This window comes from Cnephaeus nilssonii, assembly GCF_951640355.1.
Source record: "Cnephaeus nilssonii genome assembly, chromosome: X".
Lineage (NCBI taxonomy): Eukaryota > Metazoa > Chordata > Mammalia > Chiroptera > Vespertilionidae > Cnephaeus > Cnephaeus nilssonii.
The window spans coordinates 79,243,186-79,266,050 of NC_137071.1; the positions used below are offsets into that span (position 1 = coordinate 79,243,186).

The 22,865-nt window shown below is 38.2% G+C and overlaps 1 protein-coding gene across 1 annotated transcript in view; it reads left to right on the plus strand.

The window, feature by feature from the left end:
- Positions 1–22,865, plus strand: part of PAK3 (p21 (RAC1) activated kinase 3) — a 411,616-nt gene that overhangs the window by 265,671 nt on the left and 123,080 nt on the right. Inside the window, exons 4-8 of the mRNA XM_079765689.1 lie at positions 7,917–8,017; positions 10,793–10,855; positions 12,462–12,506; positions 13,665–13,818; positions 16,781–16,818. Of these exons, the coding sequence (XP_079621815.1) occupies positions 7,917–8,017; positions 10,793–10,855; positions 12,462–12,506; positions 13,665–13,818; positions 16,781–16,818 (401 nt within the window). The remainder of the gene's footprint in view (positions 1–7,916; positions 8,018–10,792; positions 10,856–12,461; positions 12,507–13,664; positions 13,819–16,780; positions 16,819–22,865) is intronic.

Genomic DNA, 22,865 nt, shown 5'->3' on the forward strand with positions numbered 1-22,865 from the left:
TTTTTAGTTTTTTGAGAAAACTCCATACTGTTCTCCACAGTGGCTGCACCAGTCTGCATTCCGACCAGCAGAGCAAAAGAGTTCCTTTTTCTCCACATCCTCGCCAACACTTGTAGTTTGTTGATTTGTTGTTGATAGCCATTCTGACAGGTGTGAGATGATACTGCATTGTCATTTCAATTTGCACCTCTCAGATAATTTGTGACTTTGAGCATGGTTTCATATGTCTCTTGGCCTTCCTTCTGTCTTCTTTCTAAAAGTGTCTATTTAGGTCCTTTGCCCATTTTTTTATTGATTGTTTATCTTCCTTTTGTTGAGTTGTATGAGTTCCCTGTAAATGTTGGAGATTAAACCCTTATCAGTGATGATATTGGCAAATATGTTCTCCCATGCAGTGGGCTTTCTTGTTGTTTTGTTGATGGTTTCTTTTGCTGTGCAAAAGCTTTTTATTTTGATGTAGTCCCATTTGTTTATTTTCTCTTTAGTTTCCATTGCCCTAGGAGCAGTATCAGTGAATAAATTACTTCAGCATATGTCTGAGATTTCACTGCCTATGGATTCCTCTAATATTTTTATGGTTTCCCGTCTTATGTTTAATTCCTTTATCCATTTTGAGTTTATTTTTGTGTATGGTGTAAGTTGGTGGTCTAGTTTCATTTTTTTGCATGTATCTGTCCAATTTTCCCAACACCATTTATTGAAGAGGCTGTCTTGACTCCATTTTATGTTCATGCCTCCTTTGTCAAATATTAATTGGGCATAGTGGTTTGGGTCGATTTCTGGGTTCTCTATTCTATTCCATTGATCTATATGTCTGTTCTTGTGCCAGTACCAGGCTGTTTTAAGAACAGTGGCTTTGTAATATAGCTTGATATCTGGTATTGAGATCCCACCTACTTTGTTCTTCTATCTGCAGCAATCTGGGGTCCTTTTTCATTCCAGATGAATTTTTGGAAAGTTCGTTCTAGGTCTGTGAAATATGCCGTTGGTATTTTAATGGGGATTGCAATGAATCTATAGATTGCTTTTGGTAGTATGGACATTTTGATGATGTTTATTCTACCAATCCATGAACATGGTATGTTCTTGCATCTGTTTATGTCTTCCTCTATCTCTTTTTTCAGTGTCCTATAGTTTTTTGCATATAGGTCTTTTACCTCCTTAGTTAAGTTTATTCGTAGGTATCTTAATTTTCTTTTTGGTGCGATGGTAATTGGTATTGCTTTTTAAGTCTGTCTTTCTGTAAGTTCACTATTGGTGTAAAGAAATGCCATAGATTTCTTGGCATTAATTCTGTATCCTGCTACATTGCTGAATTCATTTATTAAGTCGAATAATGTTTTTGATGGAGTCTTTAGGGTTTTCTATGTATAGTATCATGCCATCTTCTTTTCCAGTTTGGATGCCTTTTATTTCTTCTTCTTGTCTGATCACAATGGCTAACACTTCCAGTAGTATGTCGAACAGGAGTGGTGAGAGTGGACATCCCTGTCTTGTTCCTGTTCTTAGGGGAAATGGTTTTAGTTTTTGTCCATTGAGTATTATGTTTGCTATGGGTTTGTCATATATGGCTTTTATTATGTTGAGGTATGATCCTTCTATTCCCACCTTGCTGAAAGAGATCTTTTATCAAGAAGGGGTGTTGGATTTTGTCAAATGATTTTTATGCATCAGTTGATATAACTGTGTGATTTTTATCTCTCAATTTGTTTATGTGATGTATCAAGTTTATTGATTTGCGGATATTGTACCATCCTTGCATTCCTGGGATAAATCCTACTTGGTCATGGTGTATGATCTTTCTGATGTATTGCTGAATCTGAATTGCTAGAATTTTGTTGAGGATTTTGGCATCTATTTTCATGATGTATATTGGCTTATAATTTTCTTTCATTGTGTTGTCTTTATCTGGTTTTGGTATTATGGTAATGCTGGCTTCATAGAATGAGCTTGGAAGTGTTCCTTCCTCTAGAATTTTTTGGAATAGTCTGAGGAGGACAGGTTTTAATTCTTCCTTGAGTTGAATAACTCCCCTGTGAAGCCATCTGCCCCCGGGCTTTTGGTATAACTCTCCTTTGAAGCAGTCTGGCCCCGGACTTTTGTTTGCTGGGAGCTTTTTAATGACTGCTTCAATTTCTTCCATTGTTATCAGCCTATTGAGATTTTTAGAATCTTCCTGATTGAGTTTTAGAAGGTTGTATTTTTCTAGGAATATGTCCATTTCCTCCAGTTTGTCTAGTTTGTTGGAGTAGAGTTGTTCATAGTATTTTTTAATAATCCTTTGTATTTCTGCCACGTCGGTTGTTATGTCGCCTCTCTAATTTCTGATTTTGTTTATTTGAGTCCTCTCTCATTGATTCTTGGTGATCATGGCTAGAGGTTCATCAATCTTGTTTATCCTTTCAAGGAACCAGCTCTTGGTTTCATTGATCTTTTGTTTTTCTTGTGGTTTTTTTTTTTTTTTTTTGGTCTCTATGTCATTTATTTCTGCTCTGATCTTTATTATCTCCTTCCTTCTGCTCTGGGGTTTTATTGTTGCTCTCTTTCTAATTCTTTGAGTTGTAGAGTTAGGTGATTTATTACCATTTTTTCTTGTTTTTTGAGGTAGGTCTGTAGAGCTATAAACTTCCCTCTCAGGACTGCTTTCATTGTGTTCCATACATTTTGGATTGTTGTGTTTTTATTGTCATTTGTTTCCAGGATGTTTTTAATTTCTTCTTTGATCTTCTTGGTAACCCATTCATTATTTAATAGCATTCTATTCAGCTTCCAAGTGTTTGAGTTTTTTGGATTGTTTTTATTGTAGTTTATTTCTAATTTTATGCCATTGTAGTCTGAGAAGATGCTTGGTATGATTTCAATCTTCTTGAATTTGGGGAGACTTTGCTTGTGACCCAATATGTGGTCTATTTTTGAAAATCTCCCATGTGCATCTGAAAAGAACATATATTTCCTGGCTTTGGGGTGAAATGTTCTGAATATGTCAGTTAAGTCCATCTGATCTAGTGAGTCATTTAGGATTGCTGTATCTTTGCTGATTTTTTGTCTAGAGGATTTATCCAGTGATGTCAATGGTATATTAAGGTCCCCTACTATGATTGTATTGTTGAGAATCTCTCCCTTGATATCTTCCAGGAGTTTTGTTATGTATTCGGGTGCTCCTGCAATGGGTGCATATATATTTATCAGGTTTATATCCTGTTGTTGTATCAATCCCTTTAGTATTATGAATTGGCCTTCCTTATCTCTTATTATGGCTTTCACTTTGAGGTCTATTTAGTCAGATATAAGTATTGCTACCCCAGCTTCTTTTTCCTTTCCATTTGCCTGAAAGAAATTTTTCCATCCTTTCACTTTCAGTCTGTGTGAGTCCCTTGTTCTGAGGTGGACAGCATATATATGGGTCGTGTTTTTTAATCCATTCAATCAATCGATGTCTTTTGATTGGAGCATTTAGTCTGTTTATGTTTAACCTTTTGCACTCAGATGTCGAATTTGACTCGACACGGTTAGCATCAGTAGCAGCTCTTTTTATACTCTTTGAATGTATCAATAATTTGAAATATAAAAAAATCCAAATAAATAAGTTTGTATGAAAAGAAACTCCAGTTTTTTATTCTACTGCCACGCTTTGTAAAATCTGGGGTATTTAAAAAATTAAATCCCGAGTAGAATAAAGGAATCGAGAAAAAAGCAAGCGAGTGCAAAGTGTTAAAGTTATTACTGAAAGGTACTTGTTTGTAGTCATTTCTATTTTTGTGCCTGTGTTCCTTCTTAATTTTTATTTCTTCTTTTAACAGCATTCCCTTCATCATTTCTTGCATTGCTGGTTTGGTGATGATAAACTCCCTTAGCCTTTTTTTGTCTGTGAATCTCCTGCTTTCCCCTTCAATATTGATTGATAGTCTTGCTGGATAGAGTATTCTTGGATTCAGTCCTTTGCTTTGCAACACTTTGTATACCTCCTTCCATTCCCTTCTAGCTTGATGTGTTTCTGTTGAGAAATCATTTGATAATCTGATGGGGGATCCTTTGTAGGTAACTCTCTGTCTCTCTCTTGCAGCCTTTAAGATTCTCTCTTTGTCATTTATATTTGTCATTGAAATTATGACATGTCTTGGTGTGGGTCTTTTGGGATTGATCTTGTTTGGGACTTTCTGTACTTGTGTAACTTTTTTCTTCCCCATATCCAGGAAGTTTTCTGTCATTATTTCTTCAGAGATTTTCTAATCCTTGCTGCTCTTCTTGTCCTTCTGGCAGCCCTATTATATGTATGTTATTTCATTTCATGTTGTCCCAAAGCTCCCTTAGGCTCTCCTCCTGCTTTTTAATTTTTTTCTCCAATTGCTGTTCAGATTGAGCTTGTTTCTGTACCTGTTGATTTTCTAATCCATCTAGTGTATGAATTGCACGACCACTACTCTGAATTCTTTTTCGGTCATGTTGCATTCCTTAATTTCACTAATTTCCTTTCTTGATGATTCCTCATTTTCTTTCCTCTGGGGATTGTGTCATCTCCCCATTCTGACTTTCACCAGAAGGTTCAAACTTTGAGTTGCAGTGGGAGCTTCACACCACCCAATTGTCACTGAAGTGCTCCGACACTAAGACATGTGGTTGCCGTGGGTTGATGGGAACCAGGCTCACCCAGGGTCAGTGTTACCAGCGCTCAGTGTGGTCTTGTGTGTGCACCTAGAATCAGGGACCCTGCCTGCACCGCGCTGTTGGCGTGTGCCAAAAATCAGAGTCCCTTAGCACATGCCAGGAGTCAGAGTTCCCCTGTGTCTGCACCAAGAATTGAGTATCAGTGTCTCTGTTGCTTCGTGTGGCTTCTCGCTAAGAATCAGGGTCCCTGTGTGCGCATGCACCAAAAATTGGAGACACTGGCCCTTAGTGGGAGTGCACTGGGAGTCAGGGATCCCAGGCGCACATGATAAGAAACAGAATCAAGTCAGTAGTGCTCAGTGCTGCCTCCCACCTGGAGAATCGGGGTTCTGGTCAGCTTGGGGGACTGGGTTGCACAGTAGCACTGTGTCGGCAGGAGGTCTGCTCCAGTGCTGCGGAAAACAGACTTCCATGTGTGCTTGCCCAGAATCGAAGTCAGATGGCACTGCCGCCCTGTGTGGGTTTTGGGTTTGGTCGCCCGATTGTGTTGCAGGGAGCAGATTCCCAGTGTCCATGGGCGTGCAGGCTCAAATTCCTATAGCGGCACTGCGGCCTGTGCAGGGGCAAGTCTATCAGTTACTATGGTGTTGCCCAGGAGCCTGCAGGGAGGGGGATAGGCTCCTTGACTCACAGAAATCTGTGGCTGGGATGTCTGGATTCTTGTTGTCTGTTGGTCTGCAACTGTGGTCACAAGTCTTTGTCCCTGTTGGCTGCAGGGTCCTGGTTTGTGTCTGAGACCAGACTGGGTGGTGCTGAGGCCAGGATCTTAGTCTCAAGCAGCTCTGTTTCTCAAGATTTCGTGGTCTCTGTGCCCGCACTGGCCACTCAGAAGTGTCTGCGTTGTGTGTGGGGCTCCACCGTCTAAGACTGCCCAGTTTGGCAGCCCCTTGGAAGACCTGCAGTATCTAACTGTCCCTAGCTCATACACACACACACACACACACACACCACACATCCACACACTCCTCTATCGCTCCCTCACTCTCTCACACTCTCTCCCTCCCTACCTTCCTGCTGGTCGCCATCTTCCATCTCCTTTTAAATTATATAAAGTGTCTGGTCCCACAAAAGATGGATGTATCCCCTGCCACCCATAGATTAAGGAATTACGCAATATAACTTAATATCTAGAAGTGGATGCCATCCAAGAGAAATTAATGTAAAGAAAGGGTTGTAAAAGGCCAAAGAGTGCACTAAGGCAGAAGAAGAAGCAATACCTATCACATAAAGAATTGTCACTGATGGAGGAGGAGACTGAAAGCACATTATCAAGGAAGTAGAAAGAGAGATGGTTAGCCATGTTCAAATGATCAGGAAAAATAAAAATAAGGAAATTGATTACATGAGTAGCTAGGACACCTTCAAGGAAGTGGCAAAAACAGAAAGTTGGTTGTTCTATTTTTGCCTTTCTGAACAAGTAAAAATGGTAGTTGAATAAGTGTAAATGGTAGCTATAGTCCACAAACATTCAAGGAGATAAAAGTACGAGCAGAAAACTCTAAGCTTCATGATTCTGTTAAGATAATATTCATCAATAAAGTAGGCTCACTGCCCAGGCAGGTGTGACTCAGTTGATTGAGCATCGTCCCATGCTCCAAGAGATCACCAGTTAGGTTCAAGATAGGGCACATTCCCTGGTTGCTGGCTTGATCCCCAGTAGGGGACATGCAGGAGACAGCTGATCAGTTTCTCTCACATTGATGTTTCTCTCTCTCCCTCTCTTTTCCTCTCCTTCTAAAATCAATAAAAACATATTTAAAAAATAAAATAATCTCACTGTAATATTGAGATCTATACTGAAGCTAAGTTAGATGGTACATATGTACTTTTCAAAATGGATCCTAAATGTGTTCCATGGTCAGGCAAAGGCTTTGAGTGACCCTTGTTCCTCCAGCTCCTAATCCTGTATCCTAATCCTCTCAGTACTTGAATTTACATATTTCTGCCCCATATCTATGTCCCCTGACTGGCGATATGGACCAGTCAGAGAGGGCAGAAAGAGAAAAGAAGCCATAAGAATGACATTCAAAAGTAAAAGGCTTTGAATTTAAAATTATACTGGGTAACCCATAAAACTAGTAATTCATGTATGGTTAATTAAATGTCTGAAATTCAGGCCAAGGAAACATCTATTTGAACCAGAATGTTCTAAATTGACCACCCTGGCAATTCTGAAGTTGATTGGTTTTAATTGAGCATACGGATTCATACTGACTTGCCCAGTATTAGCAGGAGTGTGAGTATTATTTTTTGAGGATGAATTGCAGCCTTACCAGAGAAACATGTTCAAATCTGCTGATATGTCTATTATGGAAGCTACTAGATGACATTTTACAGTATTTTCACACTAACTTTCTCTGGGATCAATATCAAGATGAACTGATTTCATTACAGTTCCCAAGTTAATTTCTTCAGTGATTGTATTTTTAAAGGCTTTTGACTTACCTATTGATTGCATGTTCATAATTGTCATTATGAAAAAATCTGCTACTTGAGGACAATGATTTTGAATGGTTAATATGACAGAATATAACAAGGACATGGAAAATAACTGCAAACTAGAATGACTAAACCAAAATAAAATAACTAACTAACTAAATAAATAAATAAATAAAATAGAGTGACTAAACCAAGGAACTGGTTTGAGGTTTCTAAGAACTAAATAAAATTAATTCAGTAAAAAGCAGTAATTTTTTACTAGCAAAGTTCTGGGTAGGAAATGATTAAAAACATTTCTAATGATAAAGAAATATTTGTAATATTATTGATTTGCAATATTATCTTTGTTGAAAGAAGATCAAGAGTTTATTAAGACATGCTTCATAATGTAAATATGTAAATGAAAGATGTGCTAGCTACTCTTTTTCTTCTAATAGTCAGCCTTGGCTTGACTTGAGTGTAACGAATTTCTTCTTTAGTAAGCAGTATTTGATTCAACAAAGCCAGTTAAACACAATAACCTAGGTATCTGGTGGCTACATCATTAGACTGGTAGAGGACATAAATCAGATTGAGTGCAGATTTTGTTTGGATTGGATTTTGGAAATTTATAAATTATTTGGACAGAATTTTTGCCCAACTGCCAGCCACTTCTGCAAATAAAATTATAATTTCTGTAGTTAAGTATTGTTAAAATTGTGTTCAAAGCAACTGTCTTTCAAATTTTTAATTGTTTTACATTAACCTAATTGTACAACTTGTGAATCCAAAACTGTATCCCAAATAAATGCATGTTAACATTTTGCCTTTAGCCAATAAGAAGAAAGAGAAAGAACGCCCAGAGATCTCTCTTCCTTCAGACTTTGAACATACGATTCATGTGGGGTTTGATGCAGTCACCGGGGAATTCACTGTAAGTAAGCTTATTTTCTTTTGTAATCCATGGAAAAAATCCTTTATTATAATAGGATTTTATAATAAATCAAGAATTGCCATGTGCCAAAATGTCACACTTGAAGTTTTTGATGGGAAAAATATTGGCAAAATAACTTTGTCCACCTTAACAAAAATGTTTCATGGCTGTATAGTCTTCAACTTGATTGAAAATACTAATTTACCATTGCATAGAAGAGGTAGTCCTAGTAGTTAGACCCTGCTTGATTATGCCTATTCTTTGTCATTTGAAGTTAATCAGAGAATCATCAACTCAACTTGGACAGTGAAGAAAATCTTTCTGAATAATTCAGGCTTTATGTTGGAATCTCGATTAAACATATCAGCTAACCACATACACTAACAACAAACAAACAACCCTGTAAAATTGACCTGCTTTTCCCTTTGATTTCAAGAACATGGCTTATTTTTAGGCTTAACAAGTATATTTTATATACATTAAAAATAAATTCCATGCTTCAAGAAGGAATATTGATAGATATACATATTATGTATGCTTTGGTGGTTATATATATACCATAAAAAATACCAATAAGAATTATCTAGAAAAACCCACATATCTATAGTGCTCAAAATAGCACAGGATCTCAGATCAATGGCATTTTATAGTTAAGATCTGACATATTTTTTTAGATTGAAGAAGGAAAAGATGTGGCTAGAAATATGTCCCCAGGAAGATCAACTATCTTTCCCACACTAGTAAGGAACTCAGGCACAATGTGCATTCTGAGATTAGTAATTTTCAATGCATTCAAACAAAACATCTCTGATAGGACCATACAGTTGATTCATGGGTTCTTAAGCCAGAGATAAATTTAGATATTAAATAATTGAACCTCCTATTATATAACATGATGGTTAGTGAGTAGACTATTGTATGATTAAATGAAAGAAGAGATGACAAATTAAGTTAATTTGGAGAAGCAGACCATATATTTGATTGATAGCCAAATTATACTTTTTTTTTCTATTCTGGAAGTAAGCAACATGATAATGAAATGGAAATTGGGTAAACATCTTGGACTTAATGATGTGAGCTAATTATTTCTATGTTCTCAGTAGCAAGAAGAAGAGAACATTAAGAAATACTGACATTGACAAATTTGAGATACTGGTAGGATTTAACCAATTTTACCACTGGAGTCAGAGACATTATTCAAATGGCCTTGTGTTTGAGTCCAGCTTCTGTTCTCTACTATATGTGATAATATTCTCTCAGCTATACCTGGGAAATATAACTATCACCACTATGACCACCATCATCACCACCAAATAATATTTTTTATAATTTGAGCAAGTTAAGATTATTTTTAAAAAGTCTTAGAATGACTATTTTATTACATATGTAACAGTAAAACACTTAAACTTTATAAGTTTTGTCTGATATCTCTTCCCTTTTTTATTTGATGAACTTTATTTTTCCAGTTTTTGACCTTTTCATGTTCAATGTGCATTCCCTCTGCTTAAATTTCTCTTATATTTTACTGTCATTTTATATTTTTCTTCCTTTTCACTTCCTGATGTAAAAGTTTCTCCTCCACTATTCCCATGTGACATTCTGTTTCCTTTCCAATTTTTTCCCCCTAATTTTTTCAAACTTGCTTGAAATCTTATACAATCTATCTTTAGCTCTTTCTTGTTTCTTTACGGGTTCTCAATGGAAATGAAGGAAAGTGAATCATTATCATCTTGCTGACTGTAGTCAGCCAATTTCACTTTTCTGTCATTTGGAACCCAAAGAACCAACCAGAGAGGGATAGAATGGGACATGTTGTGGGCAATCTTTTTAATTGTAAAATACACTTTGATGCAACTGAACCAAACCAAACAAAAACCTGTCCCTTCCTCCCAAAAACCCAATTTGAAATAAAAAAGTTGTTTGGATGCAGTCATCTGTTAGAAATCCATTTGAATATATTGATAAGACACAGGCTAAATTTGGAAATCTGATGCATTTAATTGTCATCTTGATCTTTTACAACTACTTGTCCAGATATTATTTTTAAAGATGCCAAATTCTGTCTCTCTTTTTTTTTTTACCACCTTAACCTATTATTTAAATTTTAAATTTACAAACTAAAATACAAAATGACAATAAACTTTAAAAAATAAATTTATTGGGCCCTGGTCAGGTAACTCAGTTGGTTAGTGCATCATCCCTATACACCAAGGTTGGGAGTTCGATCCCCACTAAGGGCACATATAAGAATCAACAAATGAATACATAAAGTGGAACAAAAAATCTCTCTCTCTCTCTCTCTCTCTCTCTCTCTCTCTCTCTCTCTCCCTCAATATTTTTTAAATAAATGATTTCATTGGTATGAATTAAAATTGGGTACTAATTCCACAGTACCACTAATTCATTGTGTGCATAGCTAATGTGATTATTGCCACAGTACCACTAATTCATTGTGTGCATAGCTAATGTGATTATTGCCACAGTACCACTAATTCATTGTGTGCATAGCTAATTTGATTATTGCAGTTGTTCACATTGAATTTTGAGCAATATAATCCAGCTGTCTTACAAGGTATTGTTATTTTGAATATTTGGACACTGATTTGGTGTGTTGATTGGTGATTAACCTATGGGTAATTGGCCCCTATAACTGTGTACACCTGTTTATATACTTGGACCCTGGTATTAAAATTAAGTTGGGAGGTGAGATTTGGGGTATTGAATTATGACAAGTCCTTACCCTTTATATTGCCATTTTTGTCCCAAATACTTCAGAACTCCCCCTTCCAGACCTCTAGACCTGTGACGGTCGCTTCAAGTCAATCAGAGGGAAAAATGGTATGAGTGATATAAATTATAATTTCTTATGATAAGATAGATGCTTGGCCTGTTGTATCATGCTGCCATTCCCCTGGGCTATACTGGCCAATCCCCAGCTTGATGTACATCTAGTTGTTATTGTATATATGGCCAGGCATTTATACATGCTTCTGCTTCTGATGCTCTCACATCCAGGTCTCCATTAGCTATCTAACTTTTGGGTTTTGTATCTCAGTTTGGAGTAATGATATGGCTTTCTGATTATGTGCCTTTGTGGCATAAATTCAAATTTGAGTGTCAGGTTTCATTGATTCACTGGTTTATTTCAACTTAGAAAAGAAAATAGAAATTACGTCATGAGTGTACTCATGTGGTAAGTAGAGTTATCTGAAGGATCTTCTGCAGTAGATAGTATTTTTTTTCCCTGTGGTCTAGTGATCACAAGACTATTTATTGATCACAAAAGTTTTGAAGTGCTGTGAGAATGTATAATAACTGCAAATATTCTAATTATTATGGTAATGACCATGCTAGTGATTATGTGCAATGCATACCTGGTTTTGTAACATTTAATAACTCCTTTGGCCATTACAGTATTAACCAAATGCTATTAATTGCACTTAGAATCAGAACTGGGATCATGCATGGGCTCCTGAGTTCAAATTTTTGGCTTAAGGCTTTAGCATCAAATTGCGTGATGAATGCATGTAAAAGTGTTGTTTCACTGTGCTTGTAGTAACCCCAAATGCTAGGAATCAAACCATATCCCAGATTAACCAGTTGGGTCAAAGCATGTTTCTGTAGCATTGGACATATCTTTATTTTGAAAAAGTTGCTACCTTATATCTGATCTTATTTTGTAGAAAGCAAGACTTCAGAATTGTAGAATTAAAATGGAAATTATTCCTGTATGGTTTGAAATGAAATGTTTTCCTTTTCCCTGGCCTAAATGTCTAAGAAATTCAAATACAGAATCTGTCTGTGTAGGAAATCCTCCATCTAGTTTTCTCTAAGCCAGCCATGATTTTAGCTACAAAATACAGAATAATCACATCAATGAAAGTAAATGTTAAATTCAACATCACCCTATAGCCATACTTTGAATTTTAGTCACATACACACTTCCAATGTGAAACTGAAAATGATTAACTAACTAGAATTGGAAACTTAAATTTATAAGTTCATCTCATGGCCATTGGCTACCTGTGATAGATCACCAGTTACAAAACAACTTACAAATTATGATTTAAACTGTTCATAATGCCATCCTTCTTCTTTCAAATTCATGTTTCTACCTTTTAGTAACTTCTTCAGTCATTTAATGGTAATTCTTATTAGTGTGTATTTATGGAGGAAGCATCTGGCCAAAAGTGGAATTATGCATCCAAACTTTGGAATATTGTTGTTTTCTGGGTTTTTTTGTTTTTTGTTTGTTTTTTTTAAATATGTCGTACTGTAGTCTATCCTGTCCCCAATTAGGTAATACCTCCCTATTTTTATAACCACTTTAGATGGGATTACCCCCACCCCATTCAGACCCATTGGTTTCATCTCCTCCCACCTTCTAAGTTGTCCCACATTCTGTTTTAACTTTCTTTTCTTTCTTTATTTACGTCCATTACAGCCAGATCTCTATGGCTCACAGATGTGCCCAGGGAAGCTCCCAGAGGTGCGTCACAGGCCCAAAAGAAGCTTGCATCAAAGTGCTTCTTTGAGATGTCATAGCACTGCAGCAGCAGGTTCATGTGTGTGCAGTAGAGTTGTTGCTTGGCTTATCTCACTTTTTTGTTGTCATTCCCAAACTCTGGAGGCCCACGTCACACATTGTTTTGCCGAGACTTCATAGGACAAAACCACCTAAATTGTATCTAAATGCGCTTCAGGAGTAGTGTATCTGTTTTTCACTCCAAATTTCTAATGGAAGTTGAATAATCATGAAATGGGGACATCTGTAGGCTGAACAACTAGGAAAGAATACTGATTGCCTAATGCAAAACTAACCTCTCTATGTAATTTTTGCAATTCTCCATGTTTAGATTTCCAAATACTCCTTCCTCTCTGCTCTAAATGCTTCTGATTATTTCAAATTATCACAAGACTTTGGCATCGTTGTCACAGTCCCCAGGTTCTTCTATGTGGCCAGTGAATGGAGTGGGAAGGAGGGAATGAAGGGAGGAGCCAACAAAGCTGCAGGGAAAATGCCCAAAGCAGCATTAATGTTACTCTTTAGTATCTCAATGGTTATTGCTCCCCCACAATTCTGTTGTTTCTTCTCAATCACCCTTTCTATTAAAGCTCTAGACCTCCCAAATTATATTTTATGATCAAAAAGTATGAATTGACCAAGGGTGGGGCTTTCCTTTTATTCTAAAAGATATTCTAATTACAACATGCCCAGAAACAGCTTATGTTATTCACAGTAAAATAAAATCTATTGGTCTGCACACTACTACGCTGTGCACAAATTTAGAGAAGTCTTGCTATGTCTGCCCTGAGTCACCAGAAAAAATAAGCTAAGCTGTAAACATCATTTCATGGATGAGCAGAGTTAATATGGAGGTGATTTTCATGCACTTTTTTTTTCTATCACAGTCATATTCCCACCCACCCTTTTTAAGTTGGATCCTAGTTTTAACTATGTGTTTTATTTAGAGAAGAGAATGATTGCATTATTAAGTTACTAACTTTAAATCTAGAGTGTAACTTCAGTTTTCCAAGTGAAATTCTACAGGTAGCATGGGCTTCTTGGTGAAGAACTTTACTGGACCAGAAAAATGTAACTGCTGAATGTTCTGATATGCAATTCTTTGCCTTTGGTTGTCCACAGGGAATTCCTGAGCAATGGGCACGATTACTCCAAACCTCCAACATAACAAAACTGGAACAGAAGAAGAACCCACAAGCAGTTCTAGATGTTCTCAAATTCTATGATTCCAAAGAAACAGTCAACAACCAGAAATACATGAGCTTTACATCAGGAGGTAAGAGTAAATCTAGGATATCAAAAAAGTTAAAAAAAAAAACACAAAAAATTCTAACCTCAGAGCCTCACGATTAGAAGAGAATACCTGTATGGTATTTGAAGTAAGTTCTAGTTCATTCTCTGAATGACTTCAAAAGAAGTAAACCAAATGATGAGTTGGAAGTTGAAGTTGATGTTAATAGATTTACAGTGCTTGGATAATTTTAGAACTGAAATAAGGAAATTGTTCAGTGAAGCAGTAATTGTCAGTTTGAATCAGCAATCACAATTATTGTTTGGTTTCTTCACTGGCATGAAACTCAGTTATTCATGATCAGGCCTTGTGATGTGTTCATGAAGTAAGAAATGTATGGATCAAACCATGGTTTCTTAAAATTTGTTTTATTCTTTAGAATCGTCTAATTGAACCATGATAATGCAGTACAAATGTTGTGGCTGCCAGGTTATTTTTATCAGACTTCAAAATCAGACTTTAAAGAAGAAATCATGGTTTGCTATTCTAAGAAATTGAAAGGCTATGAGTCTGCCAAATTTTGACTTCATTTGCTAGCTTGTAGACCTGGCTTTTGTTTTAAGTTTTGATGTTCAAATTTGCACTATAAGCAACTACAATACATATACCAAATGATACTTCTGCATTTTAAGAAATATTATCTGGTTTGCCTCTCAAGAACAATTTAACATCCAAAGAAAGAAGAGAATACTATCATTAGTGCCCCACCTATAACGAACCCATATCTTCTGGCATTGGTTTTTCCTTTATTGATTAAGTTAATACATACATGTCCTTATCCCCTTATTGCCCCTCACCCCCTCACTCATGCCTTCACCCCCCTAGTGTCTGTGTTCATTGGTTAGGCTTACATGCATGCATACAAGTCCTTTGGTTGATCTCTCCCCCTTACCTCCACCCTTCCCTACCTTCCTTTTGAGGTTTGACAGTTTGATCAATGCTTCTCTGTATCTGGATCTGTTTTTGTTCATCAGTTTATATTTTTCATTATATTCCACAAATGAGTGAGATCATCTGATATTTATCTTTCTCTGACTGGCTTATTTCGCTTAACATAATGCTCTCCATTTCCAGGGCAAGCTTGATCTCTTCAACAATGGTACAAGAATATACTGGGTTTCTGATTTGGTCATGTCAAATATCAAAGACCAAACTTAAAGGCATATGACAATTTTTATGCTCAATAGGATTCTTTTTAATGAGAAGATTAACTTCTGTTATCCAATGGCAAAAACCTAAAAGAAGAAAAAGAGCTATCAAGGAGAACTTTTTATGATATTTAGCCTATAACGTAGAATAAAATATTTAAGAGATCCTGGTGACACATCAAAAAATGCTTAATGTGAAGAAATCTAGAGCTATGCTCCAAGTACACTGCAGAACCATAGGATATGAAAACCAAAAATGCATTCAAGAAATCATTTCAGTCTACCCACTAATACTTTTCAGATTCTCAAAATTTGTCTTTATTCCATGTTGCCACTGCTTTTTAACCCTTTTATTTTTGTGTTGGATTCTCTCAACTTACAAAGAATCAATCCTAAAGGTTATGTTGAAACTCAATAGTATCTGAGTTATTGCATTATTGCATTGAGTGAAATGCCACCATATGTTTTCTGGATGCTCTAATGTCACAACTGACTAATAGGATAGGGAGGGAAAAGAGGAGTAGGGGAGTGTAAGGGAGGGTAGAAGAGAGGAAGGGAAAGAGAGTAGAGGGTAAAAGGAAGGAGAAAGTGGTGTAAAAATTCTAGATATATATGTACAGTAGTCCTTCCTTATCCGTGCTTTTGCTTTTTGTAGTTTTAGTTATCCATGGTCAACCATGGTACAAAAAATAAAGCTTAAATGTTGTGCTGTTCTGAGTAATGAAATGAAATCTTGTGTGGTCCTGTTTCATCCCACCTGGAACATGAATCATTCTTTGTTCAGTGTGTCCATGCTGCACACACTCCCCACCTGTTAGTCACTTAGTAGCCATCTAGGTTAGCAGAACAGCTGTTGGGGTATTGTAGTGCTTGTGTTCAAGTAACCCTTATTTTACTTAATAATCTCCTCAAACAAAGCACAAGAGTAGTAATACCTGCAATTCAGATATTCCAAAGAAAATCCATAAAGTGCTTTATTTAATTGAAAAGGATAAAGTTGTCAACTTAATAGGGAAAGAAAACAAACATATGCTGAAGTTGCTAAGATCTATGGGAAGAATGAATCTTCTATTCATAACTGTGAAGAAGAAATCCATGCTAGTTTTTCTGTCACAACTCAAATTGCAAAAATTACAGCCACAGTGTGTGATAGGTACTTAGTTAAAATGGAAAAGACATTAAATTTGTGGATAGATGACATGAACAGAAAAACTGGATTCCATAATTCCTCATTTAATGTCTTCCATAGTTTCTTGGAACTGTGTCCAAATAATATATAATGAAACAAATTTTACCATAGGCTAATTGATATAAACAAGAGTTGTTACTACAGCATCTCATAAACATTATTAGAAAGCAATATTGAATGAAATAATGTTATTCCAGGATCTGCTGTGTGTGTGTGTGTGTGTGTGTGTGCGCGCGCGCGCGCGCGCGCACGCACACACAAGATTTGGTATTATCTCAGGTTTCAGACCTGAATATATCCCCCACTTTGGGGGGACTACTGTATGGAATCATTGCAATCCAGGAGTAGGTAATCTTAACATTTCTTCATATAGATTAGAATCACTAGAGGCCTTCATTAAAGGTCTATAACATAATGTTGTGATAATATGTTGGGGATGTAAAAGTGTAAATTATAAGAAAAATATCATTTTCATAATATCTATTTAATAATGAATTGGAGAATTCCCTTCTGGTCAAACACATGAAGTTTTTATTATTTTTTTAAGTATTGCCTTTAAATAAGACAGTCTTTATGAAACAAAGGTGACAGCTTTATCTTCACTTTTCAGATAAAAGTGCTCATGGATACATAGCAGCCCATTCTTCGGTAAGTGAAAAATTTAAAACAGTTTTGTGTAATCAATGTTTCTGGTAGTCCAATAGAACACAATTGTGCACATCTAGTTTTTTAGATATAGAATATTTTAAAATGGTTTTTAAAAGTATAATTTAGATACATACTGTATGATTCTACTTACATGAATTACCTAAAGTAGTCAAAATCTTAGAGACAGAAAGTGATTTCTAGGAGAGGCAGAAATGGGGAGTTATTGTTAATAGGTACAGAGTTTTAATGTTACAAAATAAAAAGAGTTCTAGAGATGGATGGTGGCGATGGTTGCACAACAATGTGAATACATTTGATACTACTGAACTATATACTTAAAAATGGTTAAGATGTTAAATTTTATGTTATATATGTTTTACCACAATTAAAAATAAAATTCAAAAAAAGAATTAAGGGCTTGGACATAGGTATTTAGTCTTATTCCTCCTCTTAAAAGCTGAAAAAACTTTGGGAAAATGGCTTAGCTCCTCTGAGCCTCTTTCTTCAGCTTTAACTGGCTATAACCTACCTCCTAAAACTTGTGTGAATATTTAATGTGATAATACGTATAATATACTTAGTACATTACCTAGCACACTCTATGTGTTTATTAATTGTAAGCTACTATTACTATCATTTTTTAGATGGTAACAAGAGGAAAAACTTATTCTCTTTATACATAAGGCTTGTGTGAGGCAATGGTACTTGTGCCTTACTCAGATTCTCCAAAACACAACAGAATATAGTCCTAGTATTCTCACTGGTCATCTCCCCTTCTCCTTTTTCTATGCCATGACAGCTTATTGGGCAACACTGAAAACAGCATGTGAAGGAAGGTAATAGCAACATGGGAAAGACAAAAATGCCAACCTTCCATGATCAACACATAACTTATTCCCCTTGATTTAATTAACAACATTATTGTGTAATACTGACTAGGTAACCTAGCAAATAAATATTGTTATTTTTTAGGTAAGTCAACTATTTAACACATCAATCTGCTAAGATGGTCTATGTAGTAGTTTTATTTTGTAAACAGTTTATACTCCCTAAGAGATTGGCCTTTTTGAGCTTACCTCTATTGGTTTTGCTTATAGAATTAAAACTAAATCTATATAGTGACCAAAATATTCTACCAAATCAGAAAAATATGATATCACTGTTTGGAGATAAAACCACTGGATATTCACTTATTAAACATATTTTTATCAAGTGCTTCCTTAAAATCACTAGGAAATTTGAAGCTTAGTTTAGTAAGGGAAAAAAAAATAAACATAAACAAGCTCAACACAATATGGATTATGTTACATACTTTAAATGATGTTCATTTACTATGAGAATTCAGAGAAAATAGATTACTTTTAGCTGGGAAACTTAAAGGAAGCATGCCCTTGTCCCAAGGGCTTAAGCTTAGTGGCTGCTACATATTTATTGAAGGTTGAGTTAGAAAATGGTTTATATAAAAGGTGGCATTTGAGCTAGATCTTGAAAATCACATGGGATTTGGATCTGTGAAGATGGGGAAGGGCATTCAAAGCACAAGGAAAAGCATGGAAAAGGACATGGTAGTGAGGAGAGCAAGGAGAGAAAGGGATGTAATTTTGAATGAAGACTGAGATGCAAGAAAGGGAATCATCCTATATAATAAAGAGATAATATGCAAATTGACCCTCATGCCTTCACACAAGATGGCTGCCCAATGTGGACAAATATGTCCACCCCCATGTGGTCAAGATGGCTGGCAGGGGAGGGTAGTTGTGGGCAATCAGGCCAGCAGGGGAGGCCAGTTAAGGGAGACCAGGCCAGCAGGGGAAGGCAGTTAGGGGCGACCAGGCTGGCAGGGAAGGGCAGTTAGGGATGACCGGACCAGCAGGGGAGGGCATTTGGGGCAACCGGGCCTGCAGGGGAGGGAAGGGAGTTGGGGGGGGGAACTAGGCCTGCAGGGGAGGGCAGTTAGGGGTGACCAGGCCAACAGAGGAGGGCAGTTGGGTTGATTGGGCTGGCAGGGGAAGGCAGTTGGGGGCAATCAGGCAGGCAGGCAGGCGAGCGGTTAGGAGCCAGCAGTCCTGGATTGTGAGAGGGCTCCCAGATTGGAGAGGGTGCAGGCTGGTCTGAGGGTCACCCCCCTCAGTGCACAAATTTCATGCACCAGCCTCTAGTCCTGTATAATAAAGAGGTGATACGCAAATTGAACATCACACCCTCGCACAATATGGTTGCCCCCATGTGGTCACAAGATGGCTGCCACAAGATGGCTGGCAGGGGAGGGCAGTTGGAGGCGAACAGGCCAGCAGGAGAGGACAGTTGGGGGCAATTGGACTGGCAGGGGAGGGCAGTTGGGGGGGACCAAACCTGCAGCGGAGGGCATTTGGGGGGCAATTGGGCCAGCAGGGGAGCAGTTAGGCATCAATCAGGCTGGCAGGGGAGTGGTTAGGGGGTGATCAGGCAGGCAGGCAAGTGAGTGGTTGTGAGCCAGAAGTCCCGGATTGTGAGAGGGATGTCTAACTGCCAGTTTAGGCCCAATACCTTGAGGGGTCCCAGATTGGAGAGGGTGCAGGCTGGGCTGAGGGACACCCCCCAGTGCACGAATTACATGTACCAGGCCTCTAGGCTATATATATAAAAGCCTAAGTGACCGAATGACCAACAAACCAGAACAACCAGTCGACCAGTCGTTATGACACGCACTGACCACCAGGGAGCAGATGCTCAATGAAGGAGCTGACCCCTGGTGGTCAGTACACTCCCACAGCCAACCTCCCATGACCAGCCAACCTCCCATGGCCCCAATGGGGACTGGGTGCGATGGCTCCAATCAGCCCTGATCACCAGCCTGAACCCCACCTATGCACGAATTCGTGCACTGGGCCTCTAGTAGGAAATAAGCCTTGAAAGTTAACTTGGAGCCAAATCATAGAGACCCTTAAATGGTATTCTTAGAGCTATGGCTTTTTGCAGTGTATAGTGGAAAGGTCGAAGTTTTTTAGAACAAGAGTGTTAAATGATTAAAGCTTATGCCTTGAGAAGAGTAGTCTGACATCAAATGTTTAGAATCAATTAAGGACAGAAGGTGAGACTGGATGAAAGGAGACCAATTGGGGGAGTATTGCAAGCCCCCAGGGCAGAGGTAATGAGGTCCTAAGTGAGATAGTGGCAGTAGGAATGGATATTAAATTCAAATTTCCAAGATGGTTAGGTTAATGATTAGATGTTGGAGAAGAAGTTGAGGTCAAAGGTGATTGCAGGCTTAAAAATGATCTGTGGTTGGTCAGAAATAGGGTGTCATCTTTCAGGAGTTGCAAATTTCTGTGAGAAAATGCTGAGTCTCCTCTTGGACAGTTTGAGTTTGAAAGGCTGGCAGGATTTCAGGTGAACATATTTGATTAAAATGCTTGACTAAGGCTTTATTTTTATTGACTGAATGAACTGAATTAGACCCTTAAGTTCAGGTTGGATCATTTCTGTGGGACTCAGTTACTTAGGAATGGATAATTTTGCACCTTGTGTTCTCCTTATTATTCTAAGGGGAGACTGTACTTTGCACTTCTTATTTTATTATTATTATTGATAGTATTATGATTATTATTTTGCATTAGAAACACTCCCAGTACACTTAGCTATCCTGCAGTATCTGATTTAATGGGATTGACAACCCTTTATAGACATAGCCTGAAGTGATCATGAGTTTGGGCATCCTCTAGTAACCTTGATGGGAATTAAAATAGAAGCACTATTGTAGTCATTAAATGTTTTTAAATACTGGCTATATAATTAATAATGAATTCAGTGATACCTCCCATAATCATATAACATCTTCTTTACTGATCACTCTGGTAGCTTCTTTCATATTATTGTATTAAATGCTAAAAACTGTTCATTGGCCTGCTCTTCAATTTGAGGCTGCTTTTTAAATTTTATATTTGTATTATACTATTGAGAGTGAAGTAATCCTATCTAATAAAAGAGTAATATGCAAATCGACCGTCACCCCAACACACAAGATGGCTGCCCCCATGGGGACACAAGATGGCCACCACAAGATGGCCAGCAGGGGAGAGTGGTTGGGAGGGACCAGGCCTGCAAGGGAGGGAAGTTGGGGGCAATCAAGCCTGCAGGGGAGGGCAGTTAGGGGTGACCAGGCCGGCAGAGGAGGGAAGTTGGGGGCAATCAAGCCTGCAGGGAAGGGCAGTTGGGGGGGGACCCAGGCCTGTAGGGGAGAGAAGTTGGGGGGATCAGGCCTGCAAGGGAGGGCAGTTGGGGGTGACCAGGCTGGCAGAGGAGGGAAGTTGGGGGCGACTGGGCCTGCAGGAAAGAGCAGCTGGAGGGGACCCAGGCCTGCAGAGAAGAGCAGTTGTGGGGGACCAGGCCTGCAGGGGAGGGCAGTTTGGAGGGACCCAGGCCAGCAGGGGAGGGCAGTTGGGGAGGGACCAGACCAGCAGGGGAGAGCAGTTAGGGGCAATGAGGCTGGCAGGGGAGGGCAGTTAGGGGTGACCAGGTCGACAGGGGAGGGCAGTTGCGGGGGAACCAGGCCTGCAGGGTAGGACAGTTGGGGAGGACCAGGCCAGCAAGGGAGGGCAGTTAGAGGTGACCAGGCTGGCAGGGGAGAGCAGTTAGGGGCAATTGTGTTGGCAGGGGAGCAGTTAGGCATCAATCAGCCTGGCAGGGGAGTGGTTAGGGGATGATCAGACTGGCAGGCAGAAGCGGTTAGGGGCAATCAGGAAGGCAGGCAGGTGAGCAGTTAGGAGCCAGCAGTCCTGGTAGGATCGGGCTTAAACAGGAAGTCGGACATCCCTCGAGGGGTCCCAGATTGGAGAGGGTGCAGGCTGGGTTGAGGGACACCCCTCCCCGCTGCCGTGCACGAATTTCACGCACCGGGCCTCTAGTGCATTTATAATCCTGGACCAGTATTCCAAGTGGATGGTAATAGCAAAAATATGAATATGCCATGATTTGTGCCTAGAGAACCTGGATGTGCACTTGACATATTGTGCTTTGGATTTGCAGTACTCAATTACTTTTGTCCATCTAGATTTGTGGTTCATTTACTTTATTGTGCATCAGAATTGCCTGGGGAGTCTGATAAAATGCAGATTTCAAGACTCTACTTTTCAGAGTAGTTCTGAAATGGTACCTTGATATCTGCATTTTAAACAAACAATGAAAGTGGCCCAGATGACACCTTGCATTATCTAAAGTCTCCAAAGTTCTTAAATCTAATTCATTTGACCTTTAAAAAATTAAATTTGAAAAATGAATATATGTAAATTTTTCTTTTAAATTAACTCAAAGAAAGGAGAGTTTTCTGAGGTAGTTTCTCTAGATGGTGTACTTACTCTCTAGAACAGGGTTCACAACTTGGAGTTTATGGATTGTCTTCAAAAGATCTATGAACCCCCTTAGTGTCTGGGCATGTGCTGGGGGATGGGGGAGACTGGGGGGAGGTCAATGGGGGAAAAAAGAGACATATGTACTACTATTTGTAATTCTCTAAACAATAAAAAAAATAAATTATATGTAAGAGCATGTATATACTTGTCTTTGGGGGGGGGGGGGGAGAGAAGAAGGATAGACCAAACCCTTTGGAATTCTAAGACTACAGGACTCAATCCAGATGAAGAATTATTTCCCCTGACCCAGTGTATGGCATAATGAGGGTCAAAAATACCTAATTTCAAAAAGACAAAAATATTCGCTATATGTATATCTTTATTTTTGTAAGTTTAGACATATTAGACATAATAATTCTCAGCCTGGAAGGAAAAGTGTAGCAACATTATACCTTTGCCTCCCAAAAAAGCCACCAGAAAAACCTGTTAATCAAGCAAAACTAAGTTTATTAAACTTACAGCAGTAAGAAAGAGTCCTAACTCAATAGCATTATCTGTGTCTTTAAAAGGGGATGTCAAGGGAGAATATTTATAGGGTTTTAGTGCATGACTGTGTGATTTTTGAAGCAGGTCTTGCAAGGTAAAGAACAGGTTAGAATTGTACAGTGTTATAATAAAACTAGGGTCCCAGGGCACAAATTTGTGCACCTTGAAAGGAAC